At 42.6% G+C, this 15,034-nt stretch overlaps 1 protein-coding gene across 1 annotated transcript; it reads right to left on the minus strand.

Moving 5' to 3' along the window:
• Window positions 1-502: 502 nt before the first annotated feature.
• Window positions 503-13,757, minus strand: LOC136648000 (pancreatic alpha-amylase). Its single transcript, XM_066623934.1, has 10 exons — window positions 13,590-13,757; window positions 9,776-9,922; window positions 8,961-9,158; window positions 7,020-7,250; window positions 6,251-6,384; window positions 6,024-6,146; window positions 5,833-5,932; window positions 4,615-4,736; window positions 4,333-4,458; window positions 503-692 (listed from the first exon to the last, which is right to left on the minus strand). Exons 1-10 carry the CDS (start codon window positions 13,755-13,757, stop codon window positions 503-505), a joined length of 1,539 nt encoding a protein of 512 aa, XP_066480031.1.
• Between the last annotated feature and the right edge of the window lie 1,277 nt (window positions 13,758-15,034).

Here is a 15,034-nt window from a genome sequence, read left to right on the forward strand (position 1 = left end):
TTTAGGTAAGGCTTTGTAAAGGAGAAAAATTGGTTGAATACAAAGGGGAAAGCTGTCTCAGGCAAGCAATATGCATAAGGTAGAATGCCATGCTGGGATGAGAAAAGGGGTTGATGAGAGCTGAGTGGATGAGTTTGATGAAAGAGGAGGCTTGGAAGAAGGAAGAAGATTCACAGACCACATGTTGTCACCACCTAACAACTATGGCTAATCACAGGGAGAGATTTATGCTCCCAATGGCCATTGGTACATGACTGGTAAGATCCACATGGCAACCATTCTGGAGATCAGTTGGAGCAGTAGCCACACGGAGGCTGTTTTAACTGGCCAGAGAAATAGCAGTTTAAAAAAATGGTAGCAACAATTGCTTTAATCAGTGGAACGAATCACATATATTTGAGCACTGCAACCTTTATTCTTGTGAAGGATTCTAAATTACAGTGGGCCATTCAGAACAAACCTCAGAAGGCAAGATCGGAAGATGACCTTCCTCTAGCTGAAATCATAACTTGGCATTGACATGGATTGCAACAAACGGGTCTTCAGCACTGTTGCTAATCTGAAAATAAGCTCTGCCGTCACCATTGACTTGGATTTGAATTCCAGTGCAGGAATTACCCTCCTTCTGTCCAGAAATGACATCACAGTAAGTGCCTGCTGGAAGGCCAGTTTGTAAAGTTTCAGACAAGTTCCTGTTAAAAAGAGATTGACACACAATTAAAGCAGAAATAATTTTTTTATCATAAAACTCTCGCATTGGTAGATTTAGGATTGTCATTGTGCTAGGACATGCCCAGTACCAAGCTGTGATTTCAGTCCCTGAAAGCATTTAGACATTGAGTGACCATCTTCACCTTTCTAGGCATGGAATTGGTGGTGCCCAAATACCCAAGTACTGCCCCTTTGTATTGTTTGGGAAATTCTGTGATACTACCCAGGGCTATGTTGAACCATTATGCTATATAGCTCAGTGGCACAGTACTTACTTTGCACGGAGAAGGTTTAGACCCTAGCAACATCTCCAAGCAGTCTCTATCTGAAACCTTGGGGAGGCACTGCCAGCAATTCTAGACAATATCAAGTGCAATTGACCAAGACTCTGACTAGCATTTCTTTATGATGGATACTCTGCGGGTTGTGTCCAAAGAAAGCAAATCCTGACCCAGTTCCATTGAAATCAATTTGACTTAAGTTAACTTTAGTTAGTTAGTTAGTTAGTTATGACTATGTTGTCTCATTGGCTGGTATTTTAAGGAGTGTAGGCACGTTCATCTTATGCCCTTTTCCTTCCCATGCCTGGAAGCAATATTCAACCTCTTTACGTTCAACCTCCTGACACCTGAGGCAGCATACTAAATGCTGCCCACCTTACCTGATGATGTTCCAGCCTCTGCTCCTCCTGGTTTAGCTCAGCAATCTCCTCCCTCAACATTTCCTCTTCCTGTCTATCCCCCTCTTCCTTTTCTAATCCAGGGAGTGGAAAGAAAAAGAAGAGCAGTGGAGGGCTGATAGATATGGGTGCCCCCAACCAATCTCCTTCCTGAGACAACTGCTTCAGTTGGCCTCATGGATGGGCCAGACCTGGACACACTCTTTTCCCCTTCAAGTCCTACTTAAGCCTTACCTGAGTTACTCTAATCTCACCCTGTTGATCTTAGTTTCTTTTTATTCTTTCCTGTGATCATTTTTCCTTGTCAGTCCCTCATCTTAAACTTGATGGAAGTTTAAGTATGGGGAAGACTATATGTCCCTGCCCTCCATGTGTCAGATGTTCTTTTTCCTTAGAACAGGAAAACAGACTTTTTTTCTCTGTTTCTGGCCAACACAAAGATTCTACACCCAGGACATTCAGTGGACACAGACAGCTACTGTGCCCAAGGAGGCAACAGGGAAGTTTGTTCTGTGAGCTTTATTCTGCACATGCTCCCGAGGATGCAAGCTAATGAGCCAAGTTAGTTCAGACTAACTCAAGTCCCACTGATTCCAAAATAAAGGTACATGTTCTTTAGATGTGACCCACAGCTGGGGGCAGAATTAACACTCAGTGAAGTAGCAGGGAACCTTGGAGGGCTCCGGGGAGAACTGCTAAATAGTTGTGTTTTCCAAGGACCTCAGCAATGAAGTACTCTTTGTTGCCAAGAAGAAGGAATGAGCTTGAACAGGGCAGTCTCTTGAAACGGTAGTTTCAGAGATATTTCCCCAATTGCTCTGTGCTGAATCACATCGTATCCCGTATGCCATCTTCGGAGACAATTCGGACAGCTGAGGACCCCCCCCACACACACACACAGCCTAGATAAAACATGAAAGCGAACAAAGCCTTTAACTGTGAGTAACCAGTTCATTAAAAGGCTATAAAAAGAATTGCAATCAAGAGGTTGGGAGGAGGGAAAAACAACTTTAAGATTTTTTATGTTGGCTTGCAGCCACCCAGAGGGGGAAAAGAGCAAATATGGATTTAAAAAAGCCCCTGCTGGAGCAGTTTTTTCTTTTTCTTTTTTGTAACAAGGATGACTGGAAGAAAAGTAAATAAGGGAAGATAAAGGATCACCCTGTTGGAATGGTATGCATGGAAAAGAAATTAACAATTAATCTTTAAAGGATGGAATAACTTTCACTTTCGTTTTTGCTACAAAAGGTTTGACTCAGGCCTGAACAATTAAAGGTATACTAACTTAATTTGACAGTGTTATTAACTTGGATTACTGACCCACCCCTTTTGGATATAAAAACTTAAAGATTATCTTTGACAAGAAGGGATGCAAGATAATAAGAATTGGATGACTCTTTAACTGTGGGAATGTTTGGACACTGATATTGACTTGAAATGGATTATTGACTTATTCCTTTTAGATATAAAATTTGGGAATTAGCCTTACAAGAAGGTGAAGCAAGATAATGAGACTTGGTTGATTCTTTAATTGTTGGACCATTTTGTTTTTCTTTTTTATAGCCAGAGTTATATCAGCTTGATTTGATACTGATAAGAATGACATCAAAAAATTTAAAGGATGTTAGCGAAAGCCAGACCTCATTAATGGATATGTTGTGAGAATTCAGAAGTGAAATTAAGCAAGAGGTTGGAAAACTGTCTGAACAAATGAGGCAAATAAACTCCTCCCTGACACACAGACAAAGAAAGAAGAGTATGGAGGGGATAGAAAAAAGAATGGACCAAATGTCAGATGAAACTAAAGAATTGGAGATTTTTGTAATGAAACAGGAGATGGAAAAAGCAGCATTTATTATTAGAACTCAGAATTTTCAGGAAGAAAAAAGAGGGAGAGAAAGAGAGCGCGTCCTTTCAAGAAGAAGAAGAATCTTTGGATTAAATTCAAAAAGAATAAAATGGAGAAAACGGAAGAAGAAAAGAGAGGGATCAAGAATTATAAGAGAGTTAAGAGGAAGAAGAAGGAGTGGAAGGAGCAGTGGGAGGAGCAAGAAGGAAAATATCAACAAGACAGAGAAAATACTAGAAAATACTAAGAGAAAACAAAGAAAATACTAAGACAGGAAGTGAAAATGGCTGAATAACAAGTGGAAATTTTTTTGTAGATATTAATGGATTGAATTCTCCTCAGAAGTGTAAATGAAAACAAAGTTGCAACACAACTATTAAGATAATTAAAGATAATTAAGATAATTAAAGTGGTATCTTCTAAAGAGAATTTATAGAAATTGTTTTATAGATGATATTTAATTCCAGAGGAAGTAGCAAAAATGTACCCTGGGTCATCAAATAACTGTTAGATATGCAAAGAGATTGAGAGAATTCTTTATTATATGTGGTGGATATGTGGAAAGTAAAGAAATATTGGAAAATGATATATATTATTATAAGAGATATTGAATTGTGTAGTACCATTCAAACCGGAAATATCCTCTGAAATGTGATATCAGAAATTGAAGACCAATATAAGAAACATGTTATTGTACATATCAGTATAGCAGCAAGAATGTTGTATGTGCAAAATTTGAAGCCTTTTTAAGACTGGATAAATAATTTTAGTTAAACAATACTGATTGTTTAGTTAAATCATTAATTAGTATAATGACAAATGTGATAATTTTTGTATCAATGACTATTTTTCTTTTCAGTCGTTGTTTTCTTTTTTGGATTAAGACATGTTGTAATCTATGGCCACTATCCTCCTGTGTAACCTATGTAGTCCCAGCCCTAAGTTTAACCCATTTTCCTTACCTGTATCTGTAATAAATAAATAAACTTTGCACACACATACACACAAAAATAGATGTGACCCACAGCTTTAAATTTCAGGTAGATTGACATCTCTGCTGTGGTTTGATCATCTGAGTTTACTGCTTCCTTACCAGTCATCATTATTAAAGACAATGAATCCTTTGTTGCCACGGCCAAATGCCACTTGATTGCTGTTGTTGTCCCACCAATTGGTAAACGCCTGTCCATCCACCACATTGCGGAAAATGACCATGTTCCTTTGGAGGCAAAAATTGGATCTAATTATCATTGACGTTCTATCATATAAAGAAGGAAACCCTGACCAAAATCCAACCCATGGTTAAGCTGTGGTGGTCAACATGCTTATCTCCACACTGGACTGTGACCAGTAAAGAATCTGACACATTTCCAACCTTATTTGGCGCCACCGATGTTCACAGACCCAGTCATTGCCACAAGTAGTGTCTGGATTGATTGTAACAGTTTTAGTCGATCCGTCACTATTGCTCGGAGGTCCAATCCAATCGTTAACATCCTGTTTTGTTGAAAAAGAATTGGTAAAACAAATGCTATTTGGGGGGTGGGAGGGAATAACAAAGCCATAAATAGGGAATGTTTCTTGGAATATATAACCGAGCCACTCTAAGAGCATTGTACTGTGCTGCTGGAAGGCGTTGCAACTGAGGTCTGGCTATCCAAGCAGAGGAGATTAGATGAAAGAGACCAGAGGTAATAGACTATAATTAACTACTTCTGATGGAGGGGATTTTTGGATCCTTCTCCATGTAAAAACAAGTTGTCCCACCTGCAATCTAAAATGGTGCAGTCTGTTCAACCACCTCAAGATTACCCTCCACATTCAACAGCATGTGTAGAACAGCACATGATTTGGTTCATTTCTAAGACAAAGGAGATCCAGAACTGTGAAGCCCACAACAACTTGATAATTGTTCCTGGGGGGCATATTCCTCTCAAACAAAAAGCCTTGCAAACAAAAAGTAAAACAACCTAAATGAAGCAAGTGTGCATAGTTGTGCCACTGCAGAGTTGCTGCCCAAAAGAGGAACAGGAACTGCTTGTTTAATTAGAATCAGTGTACTGGTCTGAGGGCTTAAGCACGGAGGCACCATTCTAGGGAAGAGGGAGGCTCCCTCACACAACTATGTTTCAGCCCACATATGACTATTCTTATATATATATATATATATATATATATATATATATATATAGTATCTAGTTGTTTACAAACGCTGATGAGACAATATTTTTACCCTGCACATGTCCAATCTCATCTGATTTCAGAAGCTAAGCAGGGTCAGGCCTGGTTAGTACTTGGATGGGAGACCGCCTGAGAATACCGGGTGCTGTAGGCTTATACCATAGTCTTTCGAGACTGAAGTTTGCCAACCAACCTTTTTCACAGTTTAATATCTATCCTTACAGTGTGCGTGTCACTTACTGTGATATCCCCCAAACCTTTCCCCCACCTGTCCTGCCGAAGCCTAAAATGGCACCCTGCATAAAGACTGCAGGCCTCCTTGAACTTGTGAAGAAGTAGGAAGTGGATCTTATAAACTAAAAAGGGAGGTCAAACCCTTAAATTATTTGCGATTTAGTCATCTGAAACTGACCTTTCCGTTCTCAAACCATCTCGACCAGCGGTAACTTGACATGACACGCGTGAAACCGTAAGGGTGAGCAAGCATGAATCCGACCGCCATTTTATAGAGCCTAAACGTATTTTAAGAAAGGAAGAGTTATACCTCTCTTGGTGAAAACAGAGCAAAGAGAAGCAAGTCAGATCTTCAAACGTGTTCCTCACCTGGGATCCCAGAAAGTCAGAATGGAGGCTCCCCCAGCACCATGCCCTCTCTGGTTGTCATGATTATCTACGAAGACAAGGGCTCTATCAGAAGGCATAAAACCCCAGCCTTCTCCCCAGTTCCTAAATAACAAGAAGAAATTGACAAATTAACTGAAAGTGTATTCTGAAAATGAACAGTAATTGAAGGTTTGGGTTTGTTTTTTTTCTAAGGAATACAACATTACTTCAAATAAGTCATCTTTTCTCCATTCCATCTGCGGATGACAGTGCCTAGTTTGGCACCATATTTGAATTCAGTTACCCGACCATTTACAAAGTAGTCACTGGCTTTAATTGCTTCTCCACCCAGATCAATCACCTGGAGGAAATGAGAGAAGTTATTATGGTACCCTAGGCTCAGGGGAGAATAAGATACAAAAAAAAATCTATGAAATTAATTCTAGACATGAAAAGCACACTGGTGGATCATTAATTGTGTCAGCCCCAGCTGCCTACAGTCTAAGGGCGCAACCCTAATCCACTTTCCAGCAATGACATTAGGGCAATGCAGCTACTAGGTAAGGGAACAAACTTTCATTTACTTTGAGGAGGCCTCTGTGAGTGCCACCCAACTGCAGGATGCGGCACACATCCCATTGGCACAGCTATGCCAGTGCTGGAAAGTTGGTTAGGATGAACACACTTTACTGTACCTTGGTTTGTGCAGAACATGCGCATCAAATGCTTTCAACTGAGCCAGTTCACGCATTCAACTGTTAGCTATCAAGTGATGGGAGACAGAGTGAGGCGCATGATATATGAATCAGCCTCATTCCACAAGCAAATAGGAGGAGGAAATAAGTTGGGCATATTCCTTGCCCTAAATGGTTTGTGGACAAGAAGTGAAACAACCTAAATGATGCAAGTGTGCACTGCTGTGCCATTGCAGGGTTGCTGCCCAAAGGAGGTTCATTCCCTTTGCCCTCAACAAGATGTTCAAAATAGAAAGATTACCTCTTGGAAGATGAAAGGCCGTGCCCCTTCAGGAAACCATTTCGTATGCAGATTATTGAGCTTGTCTAAAAACGCTTTCATATCCCCAGGCCACATGTGCTTGGACGCATCAATTCGAAATCCTGCTACTCCAATGCCAATCAGATGGTTCATATACTCTGCGATTTTGGAGCGCACATAGTCCTTCTCTAATGCAAGATCAAGAAGACTAACAAGGCGACAGTCACGAACCTGAAGGAAAAGTTCATTGAGAAGTCCAGTCATCCAACACAGAGGCTCAGAGCTCAGCACTTCAGCATGCAGACAGCCCTATGCCAAGTGGCCAGCATTTCCTCTTAAAGGATCTTAGGGAGCAGGGTTTGGGGAAGATCCTCTACCAAGACCACAGACAACCAGATGGGATTCAGGAGTGAAACAGTACTGACCAAACTGCTGATGGTCAAGGCACATTTTTTTCTGAGTTAAACTGCAGGCACATTTAACTCTTGATAGCTCAAACCACTTATTTTTTTAAGTGTGTAAGAACCTCCAGCCTCCTCCTAACTGGTGCTGGATACAGTGGAGGACATGCAGCCCTGCTGCACCACCACAGGTTGGAAATGGTTGGAAATGGACTTGTAGTTCTCCTTAGTATAAGCAGAAGTTCAGTAATCTGTTTCAGTAATCAGTTTTTCATGAAACTGCAATGGACAATACTCAGATCTACAAACTCAATGCTATTACCCCCTTGGAACTTAATTTAAGGGCAGGCAATGTATGGGAGTAAGAAAAAGGAAAGAACATGATGTGGCAAGATAATATACTTGCAGGCAACCTGATGACTTGGCAATGAGACATGGGGGTGCCAGAAAAGATAACTCTTATGTTTCTATGTATCTCACTGAATCAAATCCCAAAGCCTTATCAGATAAACTTTCTTTATTCCTTAGCTGGCGCTTGGGGAGCAGATTATCCTCTCAACCAATACACTGCTGTAGGTGCAGATGGGTCCATGTGTCACTTGTGACACGCTTCCAATCTTTGTGATTGTTGTCATTGTTTCTAGCCTCCTCAGTGGTCAGTTGCTGGTTCCTTAGGTCTTCCTCAATGTGTTGGATCCAAGTTTTCTTTGGTGCTGCCCATTGAACCCTCCAGTAGGGAGGTTAATCAAGCCAGAGGAACTTGTGTGGCAGCTGACTGGTGTTCATTCTGCAGATATGGCCAAAGCATGATAGTCCATGTTTTTGGATTTGTTCTTTGACTGGTGGTTGATGATTGCACCGTACCTGAATTGTCTTGTTACAATGGTGATCATGAAGGGAGACCATCAGAGATTATAGGATAATAATCCTGACTAATGTCCATATAAACTTATTGAAGATATCAATAAATATGCAAGTTTTGTTTTCTCCTAAGAAATTCAGCCTGTTCTAGGAAGCATTGCTGTTAACTAATGCAGGATGTTTTGTGGGCTGCCTTCAGTTCTAGGCACAGCCTAAACATGATGCCATACATGTAGGGTTTATTTGCTTTGCTTTTTACACTTACACCCACATGCTTTGTATCGCATTTAAATCAGGTGCTGGAACCTTCATGTGCTAACATCAGCATCTCAGGTGTTGCATATGACTTTTCAAAATTTGTGTCCGTACATTTGTCTGCTGACCATGGTTCTCGCTATCAATGTGACCACTGGCCAGTAGCCATATATTTGGCGTTAGTGTGAAAAGGACCTATGAATAAATGGTCCTTTTCGTACTAATGCAAAACATAAGGTCAATGTGGGGGATGGCGGCTAATGAGTGTGATGATATCAGGGGTGCGGACAGCAGGCATGATGCTTCTTCCATCATGAGATCACTGAACATACAGGAAGGAATTACTGTAATAATAGCCAATGTCATATTTAAACAGGCATCAAAGGAAGCAGAAAAAGACTAAACGTGAATGCAAAAGCTTTACCTGGTAAATATCATTGTAATCTTGAATTTCTCCATTTGAAGTTTTGCATTTCCCATCATTGAAATCCCAGCCAGAGTATGGAACAGCAGGAAATTCTTCATTCCCTGCATTAAAATAGCTTCCACAAGTTGAATGGGTCCCAGCTCCACCAGCTGATCCACACATATGGTTGACTACGGCATCCACATAAATATATACCTAGCCAGGAAGAGATTGATCAGGTTTAATGAATAAAACAATAGGAAGGGGTGCTTGAAACCATGAAAACATCATCCACATTCAAACCAGGATGGTGTAGTGGTTATGGTGTTAGACCTTGAAGATCCAGGTTCAAATCCCAGCTCAGCCATGAAGTTTTTTGGGTGACCTTGGGCCAGGAACTATCTCTCAGCCTCACCTACAAGCCTCACAGGGTTGTTGTGAGGGGCAGAATTATGTACACCACCCTGAACTCCTTGGAGGAAGAGTGGTGTAAAAATGTGAAAAATCAATCAATCAATCAATCAAATCAAATCAAATCTTCATGAGCATAACAGGACTGATTCAGAATGTGGCTGATTTTTAAACAGATTAATTTAAAATATCCAGGAGACATCTGTGAGATTAATCCTGTTTCTTATGCCCCATTCTGCATCAGATGAGTGAGTTCCTCCATCACAGCATGAACGGCCGCTTTCTTAATTTAACAAGAAGAATTGGTTTCTGAACTGAAGAAAAGGGTTGTTCCTACTTAGGGACATAACATACGTGGAATCAGAGGTGCTTTGCTCTAAAGTCCCTGTTATTCATTTAAGCAGGAATCACAAACTACTTACTCCAACATTGTTGCATCTGGTCACCATGTCTCGAAATTCATCCTCGTTTCCCGATCTCGTACATAGCTTGTAACTGATGGGCTGGTATCTTTCCCACCATGGTCTCCATGGGTTTGTAATGACGATGTTTTCATTTGGAGGGGAGATCTGTGAAGGAAATGATATTTTTAAACACCACTGAATACCAATTCAATAGTTTTGGAAAGAATTGATGGTGCTTCCTTATGTGTGCCATGGTCTGCAGGCCCATGCTGGCTTCCTGACACCTCAGGCAGCATGCCGAAGAGTTTCCAAAGATTTTTTTTTAAAAAGACGGGCAAAAAAAACTCAGAATGAGTAAGTGTAGGAGAGATTCCTCCAGCACCCCAGCAACCTATCCCTCTGAAGTGATAGGGGGACCAGCCTTTCAACTACAGACCAATGCAACTGTGTATTTAAGTCCCTGTTGCTGAGTCCCAGTACTGTAGTGTGATAGAATACTCTTCTTCTGTATGGTTCAATACAACTAGGTTTTTGATCAAATAGGGTTGGAAAGATAAAAATGCTAAGTTGCCCACTGAACACATTACTATGTGGCATCAGGGGGCAGTCAGGTTGGGCACTGGTGGAGAGCTAATGCCCATTAGAGTACAAACCAGGCCAGGCTAATCTCTCAACGCTTAGTATCTGTGGCAGTGGACAACCCAATGTACTAGGAGATGGACAGGGCGTACTATTTGGAACCCAGGGTTATGCCCTCTATGCTGGGGCCTCCAAATTGTAGCCTGTGGGTCAGATCTGGCATAAGAAAAAGCCGTCTATGCCAACACCACCTTTCTTCCTGACCAATCATTTCACAGTCTCACGCTGGGCAGCCGCTACTCCATGAAATTGGGGTACAAAGGCATCTGGGGCTACTGGCAGCAGAAGCGGCTGCCTGGCACAAGGATGTGAAATGATCGGGCAGGAAGAAAGGCCACTGCGGCGTGGAATGGTAAGTGCCACACCTGGGCGGCTTTTTCATTATGCAACAGGCCGCAGTTTCGAGGCTGCTGCTCTATAGCAAAGTATGGAAACCAACATGCCATCATTTCACTTCAATAAGATGCAGGAGGAACATTAGGTGCATATAGGACACAATTTACCCAAGTGGCAACTTACTTGAAGTGCGCTACACATGGTAAGCTGGCTTATTATACAGTATATTCTGCTAAATGGAGAGTCTACCCACTATTTTGCTTCTTTAGACTTCTGAACATGTATAGAAACATGGTAAGATTTTCCTCCTAACTTGGGAAGTCAATACAGGGAAGTTAATACAGTACAATAATATATCAACTTACCAGGTATTTTTATGCACCCTGCTCTAAGCTACCACTTGGCAAATGGTCATCTGTCTGTGCCAGTGGTTCCCAAACCTTTCTCCAAACAGGGACCCACTTTTTAAAATGACACTCTCTGGACCCATCTATCTTTACAAGACTTAAAATTTTCACCTTACCAGCTGCTCAAGTCTCTATATTTATCCTTTTTACTATTGTAAGGGAAAGCGCTTTCTAGAGCACTTGTTGAGTTCCACATGCATTGGATCAGGACCATTCTGGTGGTGTTGCATTCCCCTTTGACTGTGCTTTGATAAGAGCCAGGGCACGTTTGCCCATGTGGCTCAGTTTCACTTTCAGTAGGGCTCAAAACATTTTTTCTTAGCTTAGGGGGCAGGGAGACTACCTTCTCTAGTGTTTTGGGGACCTGAGTTCATCAGTTCAGGACCTTTCTGGTGGTGCTGTGTTTCTCTTATCCTGCCCTTTGAAGTGGACTGAGGCACAGTCACCTACTCACAAGTAAATCTGCATATGCAACTCAGTTTCACTTTCCATAGGATTCAGTACATTTTCTTTGTCAGCTATCAGCTTGTCAGTTTCAGCTTCAGGACACATCAGGTCGCAACCCGCGTTTGGGAAACACTGGTCTATACCCTTCCAAGTTAGGATGTTATAAAGATATTTCTATCACTCACAATTCCCATTAACTTTTGAATAGTAATGGTTGCTATTGGTGCTTGGCTAAGTAGAACAAAATTAATAAAAATCACAAAGGCTGTAACAAAATGATTTAGTTTTCAAGCTGATCTGGAATGCCAGGAGGGTTACATTATTGATCGAATGGGAGCTCACGTCACCAATTCTTCACTAACTTAGAATGTTGGTTAAATGGTTTGAGTGCACCTGTGCAGAAGATATATACAGGTGTGCACCACTTAAAGACAGGGATATGTTCTCCTATCCCTGTTGTTATGTGATTAAGTCATTGAGTGAACATTCAGTCCAATCTATTGCCTTTGTTGTGTCAACAGACACTCCCTGCCAGACATTAGCTGGTTGCACATGCTACTGAAGATAGACTGCCTGTTCTTTGCATCAAGAGCCTCTCTGTTGTGCAAACAGACACTCTGCTACAGGCTAAGGGAGATGCTATTGCCTCATTAAGAGCATCTTTATTGTGCTTTGACCACTGTCATATATGCGGTCTGTTGTTAAGTGAATGGTTGTTGAGGCAAACAGCCTTATTATGTCCAGGTGTCAGCTGTGGCCAGGGGTGCCTTTGCCCAGCTTCGGCTGGTGCGCCAGCTGCGACCGTACCTGCCTCAGGCGGATCTGGCCACAGTGGTCCATGCCATAGTGACATCAAGAATAGATTATTCTATACGTGTAGAATAGAATAATATACGTGGGGCACCCCTGAAGATGGTCCGGAAGCTACAACTAGTGCAGAATGCGGCGGCTCGGGTAGTTGCTGGGGGTCGGCGGTTTGACTCCGTCACGCCGCTACTCCGGCGGCTGCACTGGCTACCCATTCATTTCCAGGCTGAATTCAAGGTGCTGGTTATGACCTTTAAAGCCCTAAACGGCTTGGGACCAGCGTATTTGAGAGACCGCCTTCTTCCATATAATCCAGTCCGTCCTCTAAGGTCATCAGAAGGGGCCCTGCTGGTTGTGCTGTCATTGAGAGTGGTGAAGGGAATGGCGGCCAGAAACAGGGCCTTTTTGGTGGTGGCACCTGCACTATGGAATTCCCTCCCCTTTGAATTGAGAGCAGCTTCCTCATTATTAACGTTCCGGCGGGGCCTGAAGACTTTTTTATCAAGGAAAGCCTTCGAGGCACTATAAGGGCTATTTTTATAAATTTATAACTTATGTCTTTTACTGCGTACTTCAGTCTGCTGCTATGTATTTTATCTTGTTTTAATTGTTTTTAAGTGTTTTGTATTTTTAATGTTTATCTGTATTTTTTAACTTGATTGTTAGCCGCCTTGGGTGCCCTTTGGGGAGAAAGGCGGAATACAAATCCAATAAATAAATAAATAAAATAAATTATAAGGCAAACAGCCTTATTCCAGTTTGCAAGTCAACACAGATCTCTTGATTCAACCCATTTTCAATAGCTATTCAGATGCCTGATGCTTGTGGGTTGGACTGCAAGATGATTGTGCCATAAAGCAATCTCACAACTATACTAAACCCACATTCTCAATGCGCCAAGCTGGTTAATGCAAATCGTAATCCTAAAGTGAAACACATCAAACTTTCAGTTGACATTTTGACTTCAAATGATAATGGCTTTACATGCTCAATTAAACCACACGAAAAAAATCAGTCCTCTTCAGCCCTTCACCTGAGCCTGTCTCCTGCGGCAGGTCCAAGTGTTACCCCATAAGAATTTGCCACTTCCCATTTCCCATAGTTAATTATAGTGAACATAGTGTCTGCTATGTACTGTACTGAACATTGTACTGAACATAGGACTGGATAAACTATGCCCAGTTTACTTCTTTTACCTGAACTCCACCAAATCCATTTGGTGCTAAATAACGTTCACATTCGAGAGCAATGTCAGCCCAGCGCCATTCAAAGAGGTGGACGATAGATGTTCTTCCAGACTTGGTATTCGGGTTATATTGTGCCCAACAAAGCTCGGCAGCCACGAGAAGAAGAAAAATCCTCATCTCGTCTTCAGCAGCGCTTCTTGAAAGGCTCTGCTTTGCTGTTCCCACTGGTTATTTATATTCCTAGAACAGACCAAAGTACAAACATCAGTCACAAAACTGACCATATTTAGCACACCTCTTCTAATCAAAGGTCATTCCATTTGATGGCTTTAAACAAATGCAACAGATGGCGATATAAACCAAATTCTCTGGCTAACAACTTGAAAAGTGTAGAACAGGATAAGAGCCAATGGGATTTTTCACATCTGTGTTTTCAACTGTCTAGATTAGATAGACAGTACCTGAATACATTAAGATATTGTCTACCTAACCCAAAAATGTCTAAGTTAGATAAACAGCTAGATCTGCGGTTTTCAAACTCTCCGGGAGTTTGAAACCCGCAGTAACTCTTTGCGGGGGTGGGGGGGGAGGCAGCAGGGGCAGGGGAAAGGCAGCGACACGATCCCCAGGATTGCGTCGCTCAGGGGGCTGCAGGGACTGGGATGCACTCACCAGTTGTCCCTGTGTGTGGAGAGCCCTGCGCAAGCACCTGCAGGGCACCCCAGGTCAGGGAAAGGGAGAGTGGAGCGATCTGCTCTGCCTCCGCAAAAGTGGAAGTGGAGCGCGATCGCCCCACTCTCCCTTTTCCTGACCTGGGGAGCCCTGCAGGTGCTCACGCAGGGCTCCCTGCACCCAGGGACTGCTGCTGCAGGGACTGGAGGGTGCACCCCAGTCCCTGCAGCCCCGTCAGAAGGGAAAGCGGAGCGATCATACTCTGCTTCCAGTTTTGCGGAGCGGGGCGCTATCACTTCGCTTTCACTTTTCCTGACCTGGGGAGCCCTACCGAAGGTTGCGCAGGGCTCCCCGAACCCCCGGGAGGCTGCAGGAGGCTTGGGCAAGTGCACCCAAGCCACTGCAGCCCACCTGAGCGGCACAATCCGCAGGATCGTGCTGCTGCCTTCCCCCTGTCTCCTGGCTGCCCCTGCCCCTTAAGGGGGCAGAGGCCAGGACACACAGGCTGGGGCGTCGCGACGCCCCAGTTTGAATACCACTCAGCTAGATGATACCTAAATGCCAGTACCTAGGTAGGCAATACCTAAATGCTGTTGGTGCTGTTCTTATTTAGGTTGCAACCGATTGCCCATTGAATGAGGAAAACCATTGTCAGCTGCTAGCCCTACCTGGCTCCCTACTCTCTGAGTAGCATTTACATGCAGGGGTATACCAGATCCCATGTTGCTGTGGGAAGGTATACATAGGCACTACAAAAAGGAGTATATAGACCCAAGTAAAGG

Source organism: Tiliqua scincoides, chromosome 4 (assembly GCF_035046505.1).
Source record: "Tiliqua scincoides isolate rTilSci1 chromosome 4, rTilSci1.hap2, whole genome shotgun sequence".
Lineage (NCBI taxonomy): Eukaryota > Metazoa > Chordata > Lepidosauria > Squamata > Scincidae > Tiliqua > Tiliqua scincoides.